The sequence below is a fragment of the Vanessa tameamea genome, chromosome 22, assembly GCF_037043105.1.
Source record: "Vanessa tameamea isolate UH-Manoa-2023 chromosome 22, ilVanTame1 primary haplotype, whole genome shotgun sequence".
In the NCBI taxonomy this organism is placed as follows: domain Eukaryota; kingdom Metazoa; phylum Arthropoda; class Insecta; order Lepidoptera; family Nymphalidae; genus Vanessa; species Vanessa tameamea.
Genome location: NC_087330.1, coordinates 4,821,199 through 4,843,390, shown reverse-complemented (window position 1 = coordinate 4,843,390; position 22,192 = coordinate 4,821,199). Strand labels below are relative to the sequence as shown.

Genomic DNA, 22,192 nt, shown 5'->3' with positions numbered 1-22,192 from the left:
GTTCGTCGTGTGATATCGTAGAAATTAATTATCCGAAATCTATCTTATGGTATATTTTTACAAAAACTACAAAAAAAATATTTTGATTCGAATTTTATCGATTCAGGAGCACACAATCCGATCCGAGGACAGCGATACGAAAGTATATGATCCATTTTAATAAAAAAAAAATCGATTTAAATCATAATATCGTGCATCCCTACTAATCACTTCAAACAATTGTATTTGTAATTGTAAAACAGAACTAGATTATACCGGTAAGATTGATAATGGAATGATTTAGAAATTTATTTCAGATTTTTTTTTATTGTTCTATAATTATTCTAGTTTTATTAACGTGGTTTAAACTTGTAAACGAAGGTGTATATAATTTGTATAAAAAAATATTATAAATTATTTTTAAATGTGTAGATAAAGTGTTGAGCATGAGATAAATTATAATCAATTTAAGCAAATTAATATTTAGCGATTCTCATTTGAATTGCAGATTCAGTCAAGATTCACCTCCTCAGATTAGTTTACTAACTAATGTAATGACTTGGCTCGAATATAAATGGCTGTAAAATCTAAGCCAATGAACATTTTGTAGTAAAACAAAAAATATATCTAAATTATGTCTTACTTCTTACTTGGTAGGAGGGTTTTGTGTTAATTTTGAGTCTGCCAGTGTAAGTACAGGCACAAGGGTAATAACATCTTAGTTCCCAAGGTGGCGCATTGGCAATACAAGGAATGTATTAATATTTCTTGCAGCGCCAATGTCAATGGGCAGTGGTGACCACTAACCGTCAAGTGGTTGGTAAAAGTGTGGTATTTTCAACATTTGTCTACACATTTAACATGAGCTGAGATTCAATTGTATATTGTGCATTTTTTTGCAAATTCAGTGTAATATCCTTATGTATATTTTCATTCTAACATTAATTTAAAACTTAATCAAAATATAAATAATACGAATTGTACGTAATGCAACTCACTTACTTTTAAAGTAATTATAAAAAATAATTATGTTCTTATCGCAGAAGAAACGCCTTCTGTCAAATATAATTGAATGAGATTTTATCTTTAATGACTTTATTGCAGAACAGAGGACTCAATTTAATTTAAAATAGTAGGCCTTATCTAACATTTAAGCTTGTAACATATGATACATACAAATATGGTCCACGAGCTATTAGAATGAGATGAAACTTTGTCAAAGTATATCGAAAATTACATCTATGGAGTGAAGGAGGGTTAGCAAAGAATTTCTAAACAAATACTATGCGACTCTGGCAACACCAAAGTAGGACGTGGTTCTTGCAGATGTCTGTGTAATAATCTATGTATCATAGATTATTTATATATCAAGACAACTAAAAATTACTAAAACAAACGACCCAACTTTATTATTTTTGTGTGACATCTACGCTTGAAACTCACCAAAAGTGATACTACTTTACTAGTGTACTTATCGACCAACTGTTGGATACTATTTTATTCGACGCGTTCTCACCTCGACAGTCTATCCAAATATATAACACAGCTTGGGTAGTCTATCCAGGCATATAAATAATCAAAGGTGTATATGTATGAGTGTATGAGAGGCTTTAAAAAAGTTACAGTCATTATGTCAATTTAATCGGCAACATATAAAAGTCTCACGAGCGTCGAAGTAGAGTTTGCCGACGTTACCAATAGCGGCGTACCTCGTGTCTCACTGTTTCACTAGCAAAAGGTCGTATCCCGTTCAGATCGTGTGCGAATTGGTTTGGCAATTGAAATCCATATAATTTAAGTGGTAGATTAATTTGTAGCTATTTTCAGATCTTTTTTGTATATTAATAAATCTTCTTAATGAATTAACTTTTTTTACTTTATTGTTGTTATAAAATTGTCTTAGTTCAATATATGTCTGTGTGTGTAAATGTGATTTCATTAAATAGAATAAATTGTATAAAAAAATTCTTATAATAATTATTTTAGGTTAGTTATTTTTCCTTATGAATAAAATTTTAATATCCTCAAGAGATAAATTATTTTCCTTATATATTTTGAATCAAAAAAATGTAATTATTTATTTAATTGCATCCAATATCATCAATGAATTGTGCTAATATAACTTAGATTCTATTAGATGAAAACACGCTGTATAATAAATATCTTTATACAGCTCGATTAATATCAACGAGTCCCTTTAAGCAGGTTATATAGTCATCTTCTTGCACAGCAGATAAATATTAACAAAAATCAGTGCGTCTCTTTCACGCACAATGACATTGTATACACCTATCTCTTTCGCACATTACATATTACTCAAGCAGTAAAAAACGGTGTTTATATAGGACGGTGCTTTTAGTCTTAAAATATTTGTATAGAAATATACAGCGATAGTCCATTACACTTCAGTGCTATGCGTTTGTATGCGTACCTTTTTCTGACTCCCATTTCTGTTAAGTGGGGGTGAATTATTTGAGTAACCATGGTTCCATTTGCCCATACCCCCTGGTTCACCTTCTCGTGGCCTCGGTTTCTTCAATGATGATCGAAGAGGCGACCTCGTTATTGTACTGGCGTCAGATAGACCAGTTAACGTTGTCGCTGTTGTATTCATAGACGCTACACTGCCATGACCATTTGTGCTGTACGGCTTCCCAGAGGCATCTGTCATTGATATACCTGAAAATATTTTTAATAAAGTGTTAAATTATTTATATATAGAAAGACAGACGAAGCGAGGAGACATTGTATTATAATATATATTTAAATTATTGTAATATAGTTATGTCACGAGATTGTTCAAAAACAGTTTTAGTGTTTTTTTGTTTATGATATCTGTAGGCGGACGAGCAAATGGGCCACCTGATGGTAAGTGGTCACCACTCATTTCGCTTGATATAGCTTGTGTGGTAATAAAATATTTAAAGATTTATAATATATTTACCTCTTCCTTCTTTAAACCCTGGATTATTAATCGTAGTGCTGTCTTCTACCTCACCCAGTGGATTCGTTGGGTCACCCCCAACTCGACGAGAAAACAGTGTGTCGTACAACGACATAATAAATAACGCTGAGTTTATTACTATGCTAACTATCTGAAAATTTATAGGAAAAAAATTGTCATTTAATTTTATGAAATATAATAAATTATCGTGCTGATTAGACTTCTTATGAGATAATTTTCTTATAAGTATTTTAATACAAAAATGTTTATTTACTTATAGAGTAAGTGCGATACTGTTACAGTGATACTTATTTGAGATGAATGAAATTTCATCTTTCTTTTTACAGTATTAAAGCATCAGCCTGTTATTGTCAGACTGCCAGTCTATGACCTCCTCTCCTCTTTTGAGGACTTTCTCCAATGCGAGTTGGTAGATCTTATGTCCTTTGTACCTGTTACACTGGCTCAGTCACCCATGTGGCAAATATTTTAACACGACGTTTTCCTTCACCGCCGAGCGAAAGATGATAAACACACATTTAGCACATGTATATTCTGTGGTGCTTGCGCGGGTTTGAAAGCGCAAACTTTGTTTAAGATTCACGTGTTTGACTCCAGTGGACCAGCTCAGCCGAATAACTTTCTGAATAAGAAATAAAACTGTACCAAGAATTATTACTGATAGTAATTACTTGGAAACCCTCTATCGCATTAAAAAAAGGAAAAAGAAATATAAATATTTGTGAAAAAATCCAGTAATTATCGCTCCAAAAAACGTTCATCTAGCGAATGATGACCTTGTAACAATATACTCTTAGTAATTTACAATATTACAAGATAATTATACCTGTACATAGAAAGCTTCGCCTCTAACGAGATAAAATCCCCTGTCATCGCCCTGCACAGCGAACAGCCCAGCTGCTGCTATGGACAGTAACGCTAGAAAATAAAAAAGACAATTTGATATCAATTGTCAATTTATAATTGCCTCGATTATGGTCTATTAGTAGTTTTTTTTAATTAAATTCCAATATATAAAATACACAATTTATCAAAAAAATTAGTTATACTTATGAAAACGTAATTACGTAAGCATTAATAGTGAGTATTAGTTCTCCGAAAAGTTTCGAGACAATTTCCAATTTCACTTCAAAATTTAAAGATTTGTTTGTAAAATTATATTAAACTCCTCGATAAATCGGCACATACTTAAGTGATGATAATGAATCGATCGATAGTTAATGTATCGATGATATCCACGGAGACCATACAAGAGATACTAGCCATCTGGTCAGGCCATATAATAGTATACAGGGTTATTGGTAATTCGACGTATTCCCGTTAGGAGGTGATAGGGGTGATTATTTGCGATAATTTTAACCCCCATATGCATAATGCAAAAGTGAACCGTTTTTGAGTTATCACGTTTTTTAGATTTTTTCAAAATAAGTCAAAATTGCAACTTCACAAATTTATTAAAAAAAAGGTATCAATTAAAATTTATTTTTTTCTTCTGATTTATAAAAACCATTAAACACTGGATATTTTTCAATATTTAAACAATAATTATCGGTCCAAATTTAAAAATGCGAGACAGAAAACGATATTATTTCAATATATTTTTTATTATTTTCCCTCAAATATGTCTGAAAAACAAAAAAATCATTATGAAACTTGTTCTGCAGATTATTTTAAAAACATAATCGTTTACTTAGCTTTCCGATGTATAAAAACTAGGAATTTATTTCAAAGCAACCGAAATAAAATGATCAGAAAGGACGCTGGTGGAAATTCGTATTCGAACATGACCGAATTCGTACTAAAGGTCGCTCTTTAAAATTCCCACAAAATTGATTTAAAATAATAACCAATGTAAAAAAACTTACTTATTTACTTAACTTACTTAATACAAATTTATAATAAAATTTAGATAAATAAACAGTTCAGTAGCTAAGTTACAATTAAGATATTTTGTATTATCATTTTAATCCTGTGCACGTTATTTACGAAGAGGATGCTGAAAGAAGTGTTGCTTTCTGTAAATTCATGCTATCACTAATCACCCCTATCACCTCCTGACGGGAATACGTCGAATTACCAATAACCCTGTGTGTATATATATACAAGTGCACTACGTTTCCCCACTTTTATAATCCAATGGAGACAGAAATACAAGACCGGAAAGATTTCAGGCGCAGGACGAACGGTTTTACTTGCGACCCGTAATAAAACTGCACATCCAGACTCCAGGACTCATGCGAATATATCGATGATAAATAAATTACATTTTTCTGGTCCTGACGCAATATCTAGAGGACATCGGAGCAGTCAAATGTATAGCTTAAATGATAACTATTATTTTTACAATGATTTTGTTTAAAATACACTTACTTGCTAGAAGTGCCAAAGCCAGCTTCGTCAGAACGAGATGCGTGTACTTGAAACCGACTTTCTCCTTCGAAGATATCATGGCCAGTTGCAGTACCGACAGTATGCAAAATACTCCCAAGACGGAAACACCGACCGACGCCACAACTCCTGATATATACACCGCCGCTGAGAACAAAAACAGTTTTTTTAGAGTCAGTCATTAAATACCGTTTTCGATTGGTAATATTTATATTTAACACATCAATAAGTACCAATAGCTTAAACGGATACTTCATTTGTTATGCATCAATGGCAAAATCTCTTCATGCTTCAAAGATAACCTTTAAAGATTGTATTATTTTTTAATGCATTTAGATTTACTTGTAAAAAATTAATAACGACGTTCAATAATAATTAGAAAATATAAATTTTACGACTGATAATATAGAACTATTTTATTAAAAATAGGTTGGTAGATGATAGGCGGCCAGAACCTCCAATGACTTTGACACGGTAAGAAATACCTATGTACCATTTACAAAACCAATGTACATCCTTTGGAAATTAAGATGTTATGTCCCTTGTGCCTAATAGTTACACCGGCTGTATTATAACATTGGTGTTAAGCGTTAGAATATACATATATGTACATTAGGATATATTAGGAAAAGTTTATATACTAAATGATACTTGTGTACGAAACGAACGACTTGAAAAATATTATGTTATTAACCGTATCATAAAAGTGTGTAATTTAATTAGATTAAAAACCACCTTTTCCCAGGTCTAAAGTGATCCTTACCAAGCCGGTAAAATTTTTGACAAGCAACAAGCAAGTCTAACGCTTTATATAGTTCGATATTGAATAAATATTTCGACTTTAATTATTTAATATAAGCTGACTAAGTATTATTATTGTTTATTATAAAAAATTAAAAACCGGATGTTTCTCTGAACAGATAGAACTAGTGACTGATAGATTCTGAATAGACTGACTCATTCGAACAGAACTTTCCTCTTACTCACAACTTTTCAAGTTATGCGACCGCGTATCCTGAGGAGTTACGTTCACGCATACGAAATGTGTTTGCATTGTATTGAGATATGTATTTAGATTTTTTGGAAAATAAATTCTATCGCTAGATTAGTTTTAGAAAATAATTGAGCCGATCCGTAGTATGAAATATATAATGACTTGTAAATGATACTTGTAAAGTAAAGCTGTACATCCCGATGTCCTCAGTAGTAGATACTGGATTGACCAGTGGTGCCATTACGGTTATAGCATAGCAACTGTTGATGATACCAAATGAAATCAAATCAAATCAAATAAATATAAATCAGTATTATGGACCTATGCAATATCATAATACTCCATAATACTGATTTATCGACTGCAACATTTATCAATCCGTAACAAATATTTGATAGCAACAGTTGCTATATAATAACCGTAATAGAACAAAAGGCTATTTTTATATATGCCAAAAAAATATCCGTATCAGTGGAATTTAGAAGTTGAGATAGTTTGCAATCCCGTGCCACGCCAAACACGAAAAGCTTTTGGACCTACGTCTGGCCGTTTTCCAGTCGATCGCCGTTTCATCGAATTAAGAGCATGTACATGTGCACCTTTGTCGCCTGCACATAAACATGTGCACTAAAATATGCCCTGAGCTATGTTAGAAAGACATGATCTTATCAGTATATTTTTTGTATCGCAGTCTGTAGCACTTCTAAATGAGTTTAAATAATGAGCATTTAAAAATTATTAATATTTAAAAAAATATAAAAATTATCTTTCGTACGTTCTTCTTTTAAAAAGTTGTTTGGTTTCATTATTGACATTTAATTGTTTAAACTGTGTATCTTGTCATATCGGGTTTCATTATAAGCTAAATATAAATCGTTAGTTTCAGTCTTATTATGAAATATTGACATACAATTTATTTGATTTATTACAGATACTAAGTACATAATATAGTATCCAAATTGTTTCAAACGCTGAGTACCATTTTACATGTTAGACCAACATCACACTACGACACACGAGGGAGGATGAAGGAACGTTTCACGCGATAACGGCTCGGAGCAGCTTAATCTTATAATTATAACTTTAGTCAATAAACGCTAATAACAATTTGCACCAAAAGATTGTGAGATTCGCGCGATTAGTCGTACAATCTCGCCAACTTCTATAAAGGCTAAGAGTTTTTTACTATTTGACATCAATCCAAGTAGTAACATTATAAATGTACCTATATCTTGTGACAAAACTCTTTGCAATATCCTTTAAACGATTGTAGCTCTGTCCTTATCTAGTCCTATAATTGAAACATAGAAAAGAGTGGGATAGGCTATCTTTACGTTAATTTATTTGTAATTTGCAACATGTAAATTTTCCGTGAATATATATAATTTTGCATTTCCCAAGGCTCACGATATCTACTAATGTTTAGATTAATTTGTATATGGTTATCGTGTCAACTTATGTTCTGTAATTAGCCGTGCCTTTAATTTTTTCAATTACGGAATATGCTATGTAATTAGTTAATTTATACTTTTACGTAATATTTATTTTAGGAATGTATTCCAAATACTAACTGATGGCCCAGGAGCTGGCGCTTACGAGTTCATTTATCATGGCAGCGTCTTGGGTACAACCACAGGATAATATTTTGGACAGCGTCTCTTTTTTCCTTGAGATATCTACAGAGTATCTCGTTTTCGACATTTTTCACAAAAAATATTTAATTTTACAAATACCAGAAAGTTAGACGCCCTGATCTTTCAGAGGGATGCTATTTATCATTTCGATTTATTATCACAGATCTCATCACCTTATACTAGCATCTCACCATGGTTTGAAAATATAGAATCGTCTAAATATTACATATTTCCAATACGTAATTTTAATGGTAAATTGATTTAAGAGTCCAAAGCAAGGGGGTGTAAACACAGAGATTGAACTCCTCGCTCCTCGGGGAGGCTTCCTCTATTTTTGAGGAATGGGTTAGTCCGGAATTTCGAAGTAAGCTGAGATATACTGAGAATTTCTTGACCCAATGAAATAAAGCAAAATGATACGCTATATAATGTAACATGTATCATATAGGACAAGGTAGGTTGACTAGCAATTTTTATATTAAATTATGCGTGGTAAGTTTACCTTGTTTATAATGGCATCACGAAAAAACAACTCATCACGTAACAATGGTATGACATTGAAAAATTGCATTAAAGTAATTGTGTCTCAGGTCTTCACATTGCACGTGAACCAATATTTATGTTCAGATGTTAAATGTATAACTGAGATTTTATTTTCATGTCAGACATCTATTGGAACGTTTGGGAGTAGGAGCGACTCGTACGCCATGACGGAAAACGGCATGACATCTCAAATCAAATCAAAATACTCTTTATTGTACACCAGTAAACATAAAGTTGAATCACATTTAAGAAAGATGCACAAGAGGCGGCCTTATCGCTAAACAGCGATCTCTTCCAGGCAACCTTAGGGTAGAGGAAAGAAAAATATATAGAAAGAAATAGGGGTGTACAAGGCAGATATAAACATAATATATGAATACATTACAGTGAAATAATAATATATTTAAAATAAAATAATGTACAGTACCTGGTAGCTAACATGCATACATATATGTATGTGTCTCATTAGATATAAAATTAAACTAAAATTCTCTCAAACAAAATACAATCGCGTCTCATCACTCTTTCACATTTTTTTGATATCTCTTTCGCGGAAACTGGCCCCGGGATTCAGTTTCTTATTAACCGCATGTATGCTAAATATAATGAAATATCGAAATCTATTACATGAACCAAATTTGTGCTTTTAGAACAAAATTACCAGCCTTAAACCTCGTTATATATACATATTATCAGTGGATATAACCAAGTCTATTTTGTCTTATTTAGTGTTAAATATGTATGTATTGTTAGTGTACCTTTTTAAATAAATAAATACATAAACAAATGACGATCTCTCATGCCGTCATCTACACCGCTTTCCGACCCCTTGTGTGTGCGTGGCGAGTTTATTATATAATTCGTTGCTATATACCTATAGTTAAAATATGGAAAATATATTTACTTTATGATAAGATAAGTCACGGAGAGTATTACAAAAAAAAAACCCACAAAATATCTTACATTTTTATTATAAGAGATGATTTTTCGCGTAATTCGATTCAACTTCTAGAATGACCTTGTAATTAAAAACTTATCTTTACAAGATATCTAAGTTCAGCATTCAACAGTTTGATATAAAACAGTAAGATGAAATTGCGGCACGTTTCTCAAGCGGATGACTCATACTTGTCCATGACGTTTTGCAGTTATTTCAAGTAATTAAATATTCTATCAGTGTGATTATGAAAATTATTACCTAAGTAATTATAAATAATAATTTATATTAGCATAGTAATTATTTGGTGAAAACAATGAAATTCAACATCGATGATTCATTAAATTATACATTCAGATAAAATTATAATCTTATAAGAAAAACAATGTGTATTATATACAACTCAAACTCAAATTCCTTTATTCAACATAGAAGCATTATACTTACTTATTGTTAGTCAAATTGAACACTACCACCGGTTCGGAAAAGGAAACACCCTGACCTGAGAAGAACAGGCGAAAGAAACTCAGCGGGTCTTTTTTTTTCACATATAAAAGTAGAAAAATTAAAAAGTTTAGACCGTCTAAAAACAATATAAGTACCTAAATATGTCTGATAACAAGATTATCATTATGTCTGATAACGAGTTGAAACCTAACCCCTCGTTATATATATATATACATATTCTGTAACTGAACTTCTCCAAAACGATTGGATTGGATGTTTTAAATTGGACCCGATACCCGATTGCACTGCGATCGGAAAGCAAATAAAATATTCATTTCAGTCCGACGAAGTCGAGACAGTCAGTTATCTTTATATAAATAAATAAGCAAAGACAAAAACCTCAATATTTTTTTATCCTTTGTTCGTCAACCGATATTCTTTATTTTGTTTGGTAGCCACGGCATTTAGTTTTAGAGCAATAAAACACTTGAAAATAAAATAAGAAGAAATATGCAATTTCTATTTTATTTTCCTCAAATTATCCATAAAGATTCAGTTAGTCTTATCATAGCATGATAGTTTTTAAAATGTGCTATCAAACCAGAGTTGAGTTGAATTTTCTTCCCACTTAAGCATGGTTTAATTAGATAGTAACTATTAATTATCCTATAGGATGCCTGTATCAATAATATTTCTACCCTTTTATGTATAAATCTGATAGGAGAAATATTCTTGTTTTCCAAACTACGTTATGTTCGTTTTTGTTTTAAATAAAATAAAACGCCATATAAAAAAAACCTGCGTTCCAAATTTTAAGAAAGGAAATTAATTTAAAACATACACGTCACAATAAACGGAAGGAAAAGCGTCGAGAAATCCAAAAGGATAGTAAAATCCAATCGACAAGACAATGTCATTCCTTATAAGACAAACAATTCGCACCGAATCCCTAATCTGCGGAACACCTGTTGTTAGTTCAGTAGGTGTTACAATGCCTCGCGCGTTCCTCCGCACCCGACATATATGTCACGAGACAATACCGTGGCAGGTAATTGTATTTTAATGCGCTATCATAACTTGATTTTCACTGCCTCTTGGTTTGGAAGATAGCGTATATGGACGCAGATCCAGAGGTAAAAGTTTGTGCCAAAAAATCTTTGAAGCCGTCCGGAGTCTGAAGTTGGAAGTGAGTACAATCCCATGTCTCGAAAAGAATATAAAGCCGTTGGTCTTGCACCTGTACTATTTTCACGTAGTGTTGGATTTGAAGTCCCATCATGTCAAGAGAATTGTGGAACAGATATTGCAGTTATGTTTACGCACACACTTGTGCAATATAATATGTTCTGCGCTGTTACTTAATGGAGTCTCCATTGAGAATGGCTGTCGTGGCCAAAATCAATCAGGTGGACATCATCATCATTTCAATTGTTCCTTCACTATTTACGATACGGTATAAACGATTATTGTTTGAATAAATTTTTAAGTCATCTTTCGAAATCAAAATGTACTTCAAATCAAGTAATTGGATATTAGAAATATAACCTTACGCTTATATTTTGATACTGATATTCTACATTCACGAAGGCTCTTAAATGCAGTTAAGAATGGTCATCTTACAAAGTATAAAGCCTCGAAAGGTTACGAAATTTTGAATTTCTCGAGCAAATCAGTAAATACTCTTTTTCGTATTACTGATATCGTCTGTTAATGTTTCGCACCTAGGCTGAGTTCTCTGATTTTGGAAAAATATTCCATACATTAAAAATAATTCCAGTATAAGCAAAAATCGATTCGAAACGTTCCATGGTTAGATTTGATGTGAATAATTTACAAAAAAAACTAGTAGTCCGTTCCCAACGCTTAAAACATCTTTTAATGGCTTTACAACTTCGATATGTTGTTTAATTTCATGGTTTATCGGAGATTTTGTACTGTCAAGATTTCACTTATTCAAACTACTTATCATTGACTCTGATTTATATTTTCGTATAAACATATTAGTTGTCGCCCGCGGCTTCGCTCGCGTTTTAGGGGTCGATTGTCATGTGTTAGGAAAAAAAGTTGAAGTATCCTTCAAATTTCGTCAAATTCGGTACATTGGTTTGGCAGTGAAAGAGCAACAGACAGACATAGTTACTTTCACATGTATAATATTTGTATATAAAAATAGTCAGTTAACGTTCCTGCATAGGTCGTAACGTAATATACTTTAAAACCTTACTCAAAAAAAATATTTTCTAACAAAACACTTTTTTAAATAAAATCCTTACCTTTAAGGAAGTTAATAAAAACAACAAATAAAAGCACTCTTCCATCAGTCCGTTTATTGTGAAAAGTTACGCTACAACGGGAGCGGAGCAGTAATATTATGCGCGTGAAGCTCGAAAAATTGAATATTCGTCTAAATTTAGTTTTTAAACTATGAATTTTCTAATTTTTAGGTTATTTATCCGTATCGTAATTAAATAGTTTAAATTGAACAGCATCCATACACCCAGCCGCATATCTATACCTATATTATAAATGCGAAAGTAACTCTGTCTGTCTATTTGATGATCTTACATAGCCAAACCACTAAACCGAATTTGACGAAATTCGGTATGAAGCTTGAACTCTAAGAAAAGAGATAGGCTTCTTTTTATGCCTAATACCTGACGACCAACCACTAAAATGCGAACGAAGCTGCGGTAGAAAACTGGTATGTCAAATATGATGTCCTGTACTAAACGTTGTTTCGAAAATATTGGTGTTCATGCAATAAGGCCGCCTTTTGTAAATTGTTTCCTGTATTCCTTGCTGTTATTTTATTGCCGTACAATACCGTATTTTACTATTATATATTTGTACTGTTAGTAGGTCATCGACACAGCTACTGGTAAAATAAAACATGTCACCATCAAACAGTGTGAACGCTTGGGAATGTATAAACTGAGGATGCTTTGAAAACAATGAATGCATTACAAGACTAGATAGTTTAAACAATGACATTGTTCAAGTATTACACCCACTTCGCTTAAAGCACTAACTCCTAATGCGGTTAGGGGTTTATGACAGTTTCGAGTTGTAACCGGAGTATTGTTCAATGATAGAGCACTGACAAACAGCAGTTCTTTCTCTTTTTAATTACTTCTCGACTAGCATATTATTATTTTATTCAAAATTAACAAAAAATTAACAATAATAATTATTTATTGAAAGTTTCGGACAGTGACACTTCTTGTCAGAATCCCGAAAATAGCACAAAGATAACCAGACACTTTTCGTATCTCAAGCGTGAATATAAACCACTCCTTTCACTATCAATATAACACAACCTTGGATTTATAATGATGTCTCTTGCATGTGGAGTTAGGATTCCTGACATTTTTTTTTATGGAAAGTAGGTTCAACCGTGAAAGACCCGGCAAGAAACTCAGTAGTTACTTTTTTCCACCATTGATATACAGAATATGTCAATAAAGTCAGAATAAAAATTATACATATCCTGTCTGGAAATCAACAAATACTAAATCCACGCTTATGTTTTTGACGGGAGACTTAATTTTTTTTAATAAAGACCAATTTAAAAATAACTGTGAAATCCTAATTTACAAACGTCAAAAGTAACGTGTCACAGATGTACAAAAAAATATGCTGTACCATCAACCCAATACAATGGCGTAATGTAATATACAGTAGTGTATAATAAACAGTTGTATAGCAATCTACAATTCAAATCATTAAATATAGTGACAGTTGATCTTACAGTTTAAATATAATGTGGGAATTGTATAGTATTATCCTAAAAGATTTTCTCATAGAAACTAAATACAACTGTGGACAGCACGCTTGTATCGCATTTTATTTGCAGTTTAGCCATGTCAATTAGAAAGCGTCGGATCTATGTCGTTATGATTTTGCATTTTTTTCGCTAAATTTAATTTATTATTTACGGAAAGTATAGACACGATCGTAAATTTAAATAATTTGTTAGAGATCACAATCGTTTCTATTTTATTTGATTAATACTTATATTCATGTTTGGATAGATTGAAAGTAGGTTTTTTAGTTCCGTTAATAAAGTTATGTCTTTAGAAGTTTAGAGCCAGTTTAAAAAACAATTCACATTTCTACAGAGCTTACTATATTTGATGTTAAAATTTACGAAATGGTTTTATGTACATATTTAAAAATACAGATTGTATCTTAACTTACAACTTCGTACATTTAGATTAACAGATTTTAATTTATTGCATACAAATGCAAATCAGTTGCCTACAGTAAACTATAGGTGCGCTATCTCAATTCCATACTCTCCTAAGCCGATGATATCTCTCTCTCTCACCGGAAAGAGTTCAGACTCAGGACGAACGGATTTACATTCTTTTAGAGGCACCAGAATGTACGCTGCTACTGAGAATTTCTTGACATAGACCTCAATGGCCTTGTATTATAGTTCCCCGACCTGAGTTTTGAACTCAGGACCACGGGACTTGTAATGATATTAGTTACACGAGGCAGTCAAATCACGACACACAAATATTTTAATAGTATTAAACAAAGTCTCATACGGGTGTGCCGTCAGTTCGTCCGATGATTATCCATGCACTTACAATTAAACCTGATCTTAAAACTCAATGCACAAAAATTTGATTAGTATTGATTTGCTTACAGATTCAATCTAGGAAAGCACGACTTTCCATGTCCTGAGTTTGTTATTGAATAATTAATTTCAAGTTAGTCGATAAAAGAAACATCACGAGGAAACCTGCACGTGTAAAATAATTTTAAGACAAGTGTACTGTACACAGCTCATGTCTAAAAAGATAATTAGAATTGATTTAAAATATACTGAGACATTATCATATTATATCGTGTTAGATCGTAACTAGATATGGCAAGCTAATCATCGCGCTAAATAAGTTTAGCTAAGGGAGTAGTTATATTGGTTGTGGCAGCACTGAGCTCTGGAAAACATGCCTTAAGCGGAAACTACTATCAGTGAAATAACAATATTCACGTGTTCCTGAGCCAAACATTTCCAGGGGTCCAAGTGAATCCTAAGCCAGTGAATAAATTAATACTTGGTGCAGTGTTGAGCAGTGAAGAAAGACGTGAGAAAACTTGCTATTGTCTTTTGAACCAATATTGAAGCAGCGTGGTGGAATAAACTCCTGCTCTATGAAGAAGAAGGCTTAGCTTTATGGCCATATTTATTTATATTCTTGTGTCAAAAATAATCATTACTTTAATTATGTCTAGATAGACTGTCAAAGGTGAGAACGCGTCGAATAAAATAGTGGCCAGCTGTTAGCTACTAAGCATACGCACACTAGTAAAGTACTATAACCTTCGGCGAGTGTCAGACGTAGCTGTCACGCACACCATGAAAAAAAGTATGCTCGTTTGTTTTAGTTCAAATAATCACACATAAAACTGGCCAAAAGTTGGGAATTTAATAGTTGCAATGCAGTTTCTCTAAACAACAAAATTTAAGCCACAGTAGGTTAGTGAACTTGAACTTTAAAAAGAAAATAAACGAAACAACTCACCACATTCCAAATTTAAAATCAAGTGTAATTAGTTAACGCAGTAATTTATCAGTAACGTACGTTAAGCCGTCTAATCTGAATCACGTACGACTTACCCTAATGTGGCCTAGCCTTTTCCTTAAGGGAAAGTCTATCACTTTCGCTGAAACAACATGGGGGACAATTCTACCGGTTTTTTACCGGTAGAATTGTCCCCAGTTCCCGAGTCTATTCCAAAACTTCTATCGTATGTGAATCGTAACTGGGAGACAAATCTACTAATTTATATTGCTCCCGATACTATTCCTATAAATTTTCGACCGAACCGCAACTATATTGATGTTTGTAGAATATGAAAACGGCTAAACGGCAACGATAACATTTCGATTCGATTGCGATAAAGCGACAATTTGTTAACAGAATAGACCCCTGTATGTAGTAAAAGATGCGCCTAGACTTTGCAATATCCACTTTTTGCTGTACATCTCAAGTATCGGAAGAGAAATTCCGAATGGACTGAATTTTAAACTAGTATAAGTGGTCGAGATTTAATCTTACGCGCTTAAAGATATCAATTTCCTGTGTGAAAGACTGACGGAAAGTAGAAGCATTCTCGTTGGGATTAAATTGTTTAAAATATGTTGTAAATTTATAATTAAAACTGCTAAAATATTATCTCGTCTCGAGGTCATGAGATTTGAACTCTCTTGTTCTTTTCGGCTAAATTCTGTACCTGAATATAATTCTCACGTAGATTATCATCTTAATTGTCAACTTTTTTTTAACACAAACATTTCACTTATTCCACTTAATAAAGAAACCATAAAGATAATTCAAAATAAATATTTTATTTTGGATCGTAAAGTACGACGGATATATTTAAAGGAAATCCGTCGATCGAAATTTATTAGTAGCTTTAATTAATTAAAAATTGTCAATTGCAATTGTTTTATATAAATTTCTTTTTAAATAATTATATACTTCGTGTCTATATGTGCTATGTATTGTAGACTCGATATAGGGTTTTCGTTTGCTGTCATTAAGCTGAATTAAATAACTATTTGTGACATCTAACTGTTGGTTAGATAACAAAAACTTTTTTGTTATTCTATGAGTTCTTGTTTCATTTATTTTTAATAGCACTATGTAAAACAAATCTATATAAAATTTTAATAGTGTTTTCGAGGAGGCCATTATTAATTCTATTAAAAATAAAAGCCTACCCTTAAGAATCTAAAAATGACTTAAAATAAGGCAGTTCCGTGACGTGCGAAATTTTGAAACACGTAAGTGTCAACTATGTTAAAGTGCTAATGAAAATGACCGAGTCACGCTTGTCATATTTTTAAGGCTAGCTCGTTTACAAACATAATATGTTAATATGACACATTATGTCATCGACCTATTTTACTACTATTCAAATATTATGTAACTAGCACATTCGTTAATTTTAGTAAGTTTTTACGTTTGTACCTATATGTAAATTTTTTTAACATAAATTATATTGTAATAGTGCTTGTAATTCTGATAACAATTATATTTTTGCATACCATCAAATTTAATTAGATATTTACGAGATCTTATATTTTTTATACAACAATTTAGTTTTTGACTATATTCCAAAATAATTATTGTCGATATAGCACAAGAAATATATAATTGATCTCGTTGCTACTTAATAAGCATGCTTGTTTTTACGAGGTAAGTAAATAGTTTACAACGTGCTCTAAGATTGTGTACATTTGCTGGATAAATTATCGACCTAAGTATCATACATATTACTAGCTTCTTTCTAGCACGTCTGATATATGTGTATTTCATTATCTTTCAAAATGGATGTACATTGAAATCATACATTAACCTCTGAAACCAAATAAACGTCAATCAAGGAAAATATTACATAAATAAAATATGCAAATTACAATGGCGAAGTTTTTTCTTCTACTGCATCAATAAGCTACGAAAACAGTACTCAAAAGGAAAACAAATTAGCAAAGATATCTTTACATATTCATTATTAGTTACTAACTTCTGCTCCTACTTATTGTATTCAATGTTGTCAACAATAAATTCTAGTATATAGAAAACAACTTCCCGCAGTTTTCATTTAAAAAGTAAACAATGCATGAATCTTCGTACAGCTAATTATTATTTAATGATTTATCGACGTTTCAAGTCCACAGTACTGTATGTATAAAACGACAAAATTGAAAAGACAACACCGTTCACCTGCTGCAGCTAAATGAATACGATATTTCAATTTGCCGTTTGATGCGCTCCAATGCCGGATGTTTTGTGGAAATAATCAATATGAAAGAACAAAGGATTCTTGATAATGCAGCCAGTGAGACGTTTCCTTCCTCTATTTAATCCAAGGGATTATGTGACATTACATTTTACATTGTTGTTTATGACCATGATTTTTCGCAGTTCGATTGATTCAATGCTTTTTAGTTATTTCCTTTAAAAAAAGTCGATGTTTTTAATAGAATTAATCGATGCTTGTGAAAATTTATCTAACTTTTTTTTTTTACATATGTTAAATTTTATTAAAAATCCATTAAATTAAATTTCAACTGCTTGAGCTAATCTGTCTCCCAAATCGAATAAGAGCACCATCGAGTCGTTAAAAATTATAATTCTTAACAATCCTAACAGCCTCACTTATGGTTATAAGACAGATAACTAACACCCGATCGGATGTTTAGTTAAACACGAATGTATCTCTTTCTGTCATAATAGATTTTACATTAGAAAGAAGAAGACAAAACGTCGTATAAGTAATCATCCCCTAAATAATATTTACAGGCAAAGTCGTTCATGTTTATGGATTTGATCCAAGTGATAATGACGTTTCTTAAGGTTTTACTTAGTAAATTTTAAATAGTTTAAAAATTACACTACGATCGTTAATATTTATAGAATGTCTATGAACGATAGTAAGCCAGTGCTTACAAATATTACAGCAGACACGCTTTGTGAAATATTACATTGAAGAATATACCCATTTCAACATTTTCAACCGTAAATTATGACAGAGTGATGTTTGATCGCATAATAAATTGATCATGAACGTCATGTGCGCAACACGTCAGATCTATAAGTTTAGAATATTGATGCTACGAATAGATTTATGAAGATATCTACAGGGCCATTGGAAATTTTCTACTCTATAACTATACTGGTTGCTCGGCGCGATTCAAACAAACATATATTTTAAATATTTATTGCATCATTTTTATATTACTGGATACGACCCCGAATCTTATACTCAATAACGAACATCTAAACATAGCATAGACTTATTGTTAGTTAATTTATTTTATATACTAAAGCTAATGTTATTTTATATATCCCAACACAGTATTTTGTACTAAATTAAGTGAAACTAAAGAAGTTACTGTTCGCTTTAAATATACCGTACCATATCAAACTCCGTCTAAGTACAAATATTATATATTTAGTAAAAAATATACCGTTTTGTTCCATCGAAAGGAGAGATGAGAATTGATATGAGAAAATTTATTAAATAGACCCTTTTGACTCAAGTACACTCGATTAAATTGCAGTCTGAATCGTGCAATTTATAACAATAAATTAAGTTAAAGAGAAAACTCAGATCACGACTTACTCGACGGTCGAAACTTCGAGACGTCCGTGCCACATTTCTCTCTGTAGTACAGCAGCCTCTTGCAAATCCGCCATGGTCCGAAGTAGCCTTGGTCGAAGTTCGGATTCTCTACTGTGGAATAAAATGGAAAATTACTATAAATAAACTCCAATAATCAGACATGATGAACATCTATAGATGTTCAATAAGTATTATGTCACAGATAACACAGTATAACACAGTATTTTATATATCAATATAACCGATTTCTTATATCTATCATTAATTTTATAATTTGTTTTAATGTTTATATGCATGAATATTTATATATAACGCGGAATATCACCGACTGATTCATCACGAGATCTTCGAATCTATTATTTATTGACTTAAAATTTAGCATAAGAATTTTATCTCTGTTTCTTTCCTCTACCTTAAGGTTGCCTGGAAGAGATCGCTGTTTTAGTGATAAGGCCGCTTCTTGTGCATCTTTTTCGAACGTGACTTATGTATGTGTTTATTGGTGTACAATAAAGAGTATTTTGATTTTGAATTTTCAACAGCATATTTCAACTTCAGAGAGGGTTGTAAAATTGAATGAATTTTAGAAACACGTAGTCGAGACAGACTAGTATCTTTATATATCAAAAACTGGTAGTCTCAGCGCGTAAGAACATCAATCGGGTCCTTCGAACCGGATCTGAACCAGCTAGATCTACAAAACCTACACAAAACAAATGTTTCAGTGTATGAGTTAAGGGATTAAAATAAACATGAATTTATGTAATATAGTACGATTGACGACCGTTTTTGTTATTTAAAATTGTTAAGAAATTTGAGTTGGAGATAAAATAAATAGATTGTACTTTCTATGATTTATTGTCTTTGAATAAAGTTATATTAAAACTGCAGTTAAAATAAAAAATAGACAAACGATAGACGCACAATTTTATCGAGCCATAAAATAAAGAAATACACTTTGTTATTTGGAACAAAATTCGAGTCAGTCACGAAATAATAGGGGGAGTGAACTAATAAAACTTTTTGGAACGCTTTGTAAATGATTAAAGCAAAATCTCGGCCACACCCCTTATAACCAAAATTCACAATCACGATACAAATTATTATAAAAAGATAAGAAATAGGTCGTGATATTATTATATTTGAATTAACTAATTCGATCATGAAATCGTTACACGTCTTTAATTTGATCTATTGAAACCTATACGGGAAGTAAGTTTTTACTAGGATAATTTTTTGTTTTTTTAAATTAGACAACATCACATACATTACTCTGATCCCAATGTAAGTAGCTAAAGCACTTGTGTTATGGAAATCAGAAATAACGACGCTACCACAAACACCCAGACCCGAGACAACATAGAAAACTAATAAACTTTTTCTACATCGATCAGGCTGGGAATCGAAGCCAGTACACCGGACTGGCGTACCCATGAAAACCGGTGTACATACTACTCGACCACGGAGGCGTCAGTCATAATTAATTTTGCATGAACATTACTTTGAATTTTACTATTCCTCATTTTGCTTGTATTATTATAAGCACAACAATTGTGATCACATAGTTTTATTTATAATAATTACTAATTATTTTCTTATGTAATTGACATATTCAAGTGATTCCAGATCATTCGATCGTAAATAAAATATCGATACGTGTTTTGTGTTCAAAATCTCCAATATATTTGTATTAGGTAAATATTTATTTAGGCGGTAAATGCACTCGCGACCTCTAGTATCAAAGGGACGTCGACCAAACTATCGTCATTGATCAAAATAAAAATACCAGTATTTATTTGAATCCTTCAGTACCAGTCTATCAAGTACGAGGTACATTAGGTTTTCTCGTTCTCACAGACAGAAGGTTAAATGAAACAACAGTGACCATCACGATCTACCATCTCCATGCTAATTCGATTTATACTCCACCGTGAATTGGAAACTAGCTAATTTCGTAACGAGTCTACGATTGATCATGAAAATCAATATTTTCACGTTGGAATATTTGCAAAAGAACTACCAATTGTTTTTCCTTTCAAGGAAAATGTGCAAATGTATGTCGGTTAAACGACATTGAATTGTCTAAGAGTGTCTATTGTTCAGAAAATGTTAATCCAATTTTAAGAAATTTAAGCCAACGTTTACAATACATTATAGTAACTTAAATATTTCCGATCGTTAATGAATTTGAAACATCCTTACCAATAATATTTAAAAGCGTGTGAAACTGCGTTTCGCAGTTTATATAATATACTTACATTTAATATTATATACTAAAACCTTCTGCTAAACGTACTGGTATATTTTGTATGTACATTGGTTTAGTAGTTTATTCATTTAGGTTACTTGGTGGTAGAGCTCTGTGCAAGCATGAGTAAGTACCACTCACTCATCAAATATAAACTACCTCCAAACAGCAATACTTGGTATTGTTGAGTTCCGGTTTGAAGGGTGAGTGAGCCAGCATAACCATAGGCACAAGAAACAAAACATTTTGGTTCCTAAAGTTGGTGGCACATTGTTTATATAGATTAATATTTCTTAAAGCACCAACGTCTATATAAAGTAGTGACCACTTGCAATTAGGTGGTCCATATGCCAACCCGTCTACTTCCAACGTCTAAAAAAGGCATTACAAAAAGCAATCATTTAATATATATAATTAAAATATATATATAAAAAATGTTTTATCGTATCATTATACGATATAATTTGTCAAAGAGTATATCTTCTAACCGGCAGAAGCTTAATTCCTGTATAAAATTGAAGTCGAATAAACGGAAAAACACAGGTGTAAACGTCCTAAGCCTCATTAGAATAGATCACCTTTTAATGGAGTATGAAGTCATACAGAGATAAACAATACTCTAAATGTCAACCTTACTATGAGAACAAGCTAATTGACAGAACATCATGTATTTGTAGTGCACATATATTAAAACTCAGTGATACTGTGACTAACTCCATTAATCATTATTATATTATAAATAGGAAAGTAACTCTGTCTGTCTTGACGCTTAAACCGATAAATCGAATTCTTTGTTTTTGTGGTAGTTATATGTAGGTGGCAAACGGGCAGGAGGCTTACCTGATGGAGAGTAATTACCACCGCCCATGGACATCTGCAACACCGGGGTACTTGCAGATGCTTTCTCGATAGT

General features: G+C 32.0%; 1 protein-coding gene across 3 annotated transcripts in view; it reads right to left on the bottom strand.

Annotated features, from left to right (window-relative positions):
- Positions 1-1,839: 1,839 nt before the first annotated feature.
- LOC113398142 (uncharacterized) overlaps positions 1,840-22,192 on the bottom strand; it is a 38,133-nt gene continuing 17,780 nt past the window's right edge. For 2 of the 3 annotated variants that reach the window (XM_026636751.2, XM_026636750.2), the window contains 5 exons: positions 19,032-19,142; positions 5,315-5,479; positions 3,771-3,862; positions 2,924-3,074; positions 1,841-2,658 (listed from right to left, as the gene is read on the bottom strand). In XM_026636751.2, the coding sequence (XP_026492536.1) occupies positions 2,378-2,658; positions 2,924-3,074; positions 3,771-3,862; positions 5,315-5,479; positions 19,032-19,142 (800 nt within the window). In that variant the 3' untranslated portion in view covers positions 1,841-2,377. Of the gene's footprint in view, positions 2,659-2,923; positions 3,075-3,770; positions 3,863-5,314; positions 5,480-19,031; positions 19,143-22,192 lie in introns of all 3 variants that reach the window. The other variant, XM_026636752.2, reaches the window with a different exon arrangement.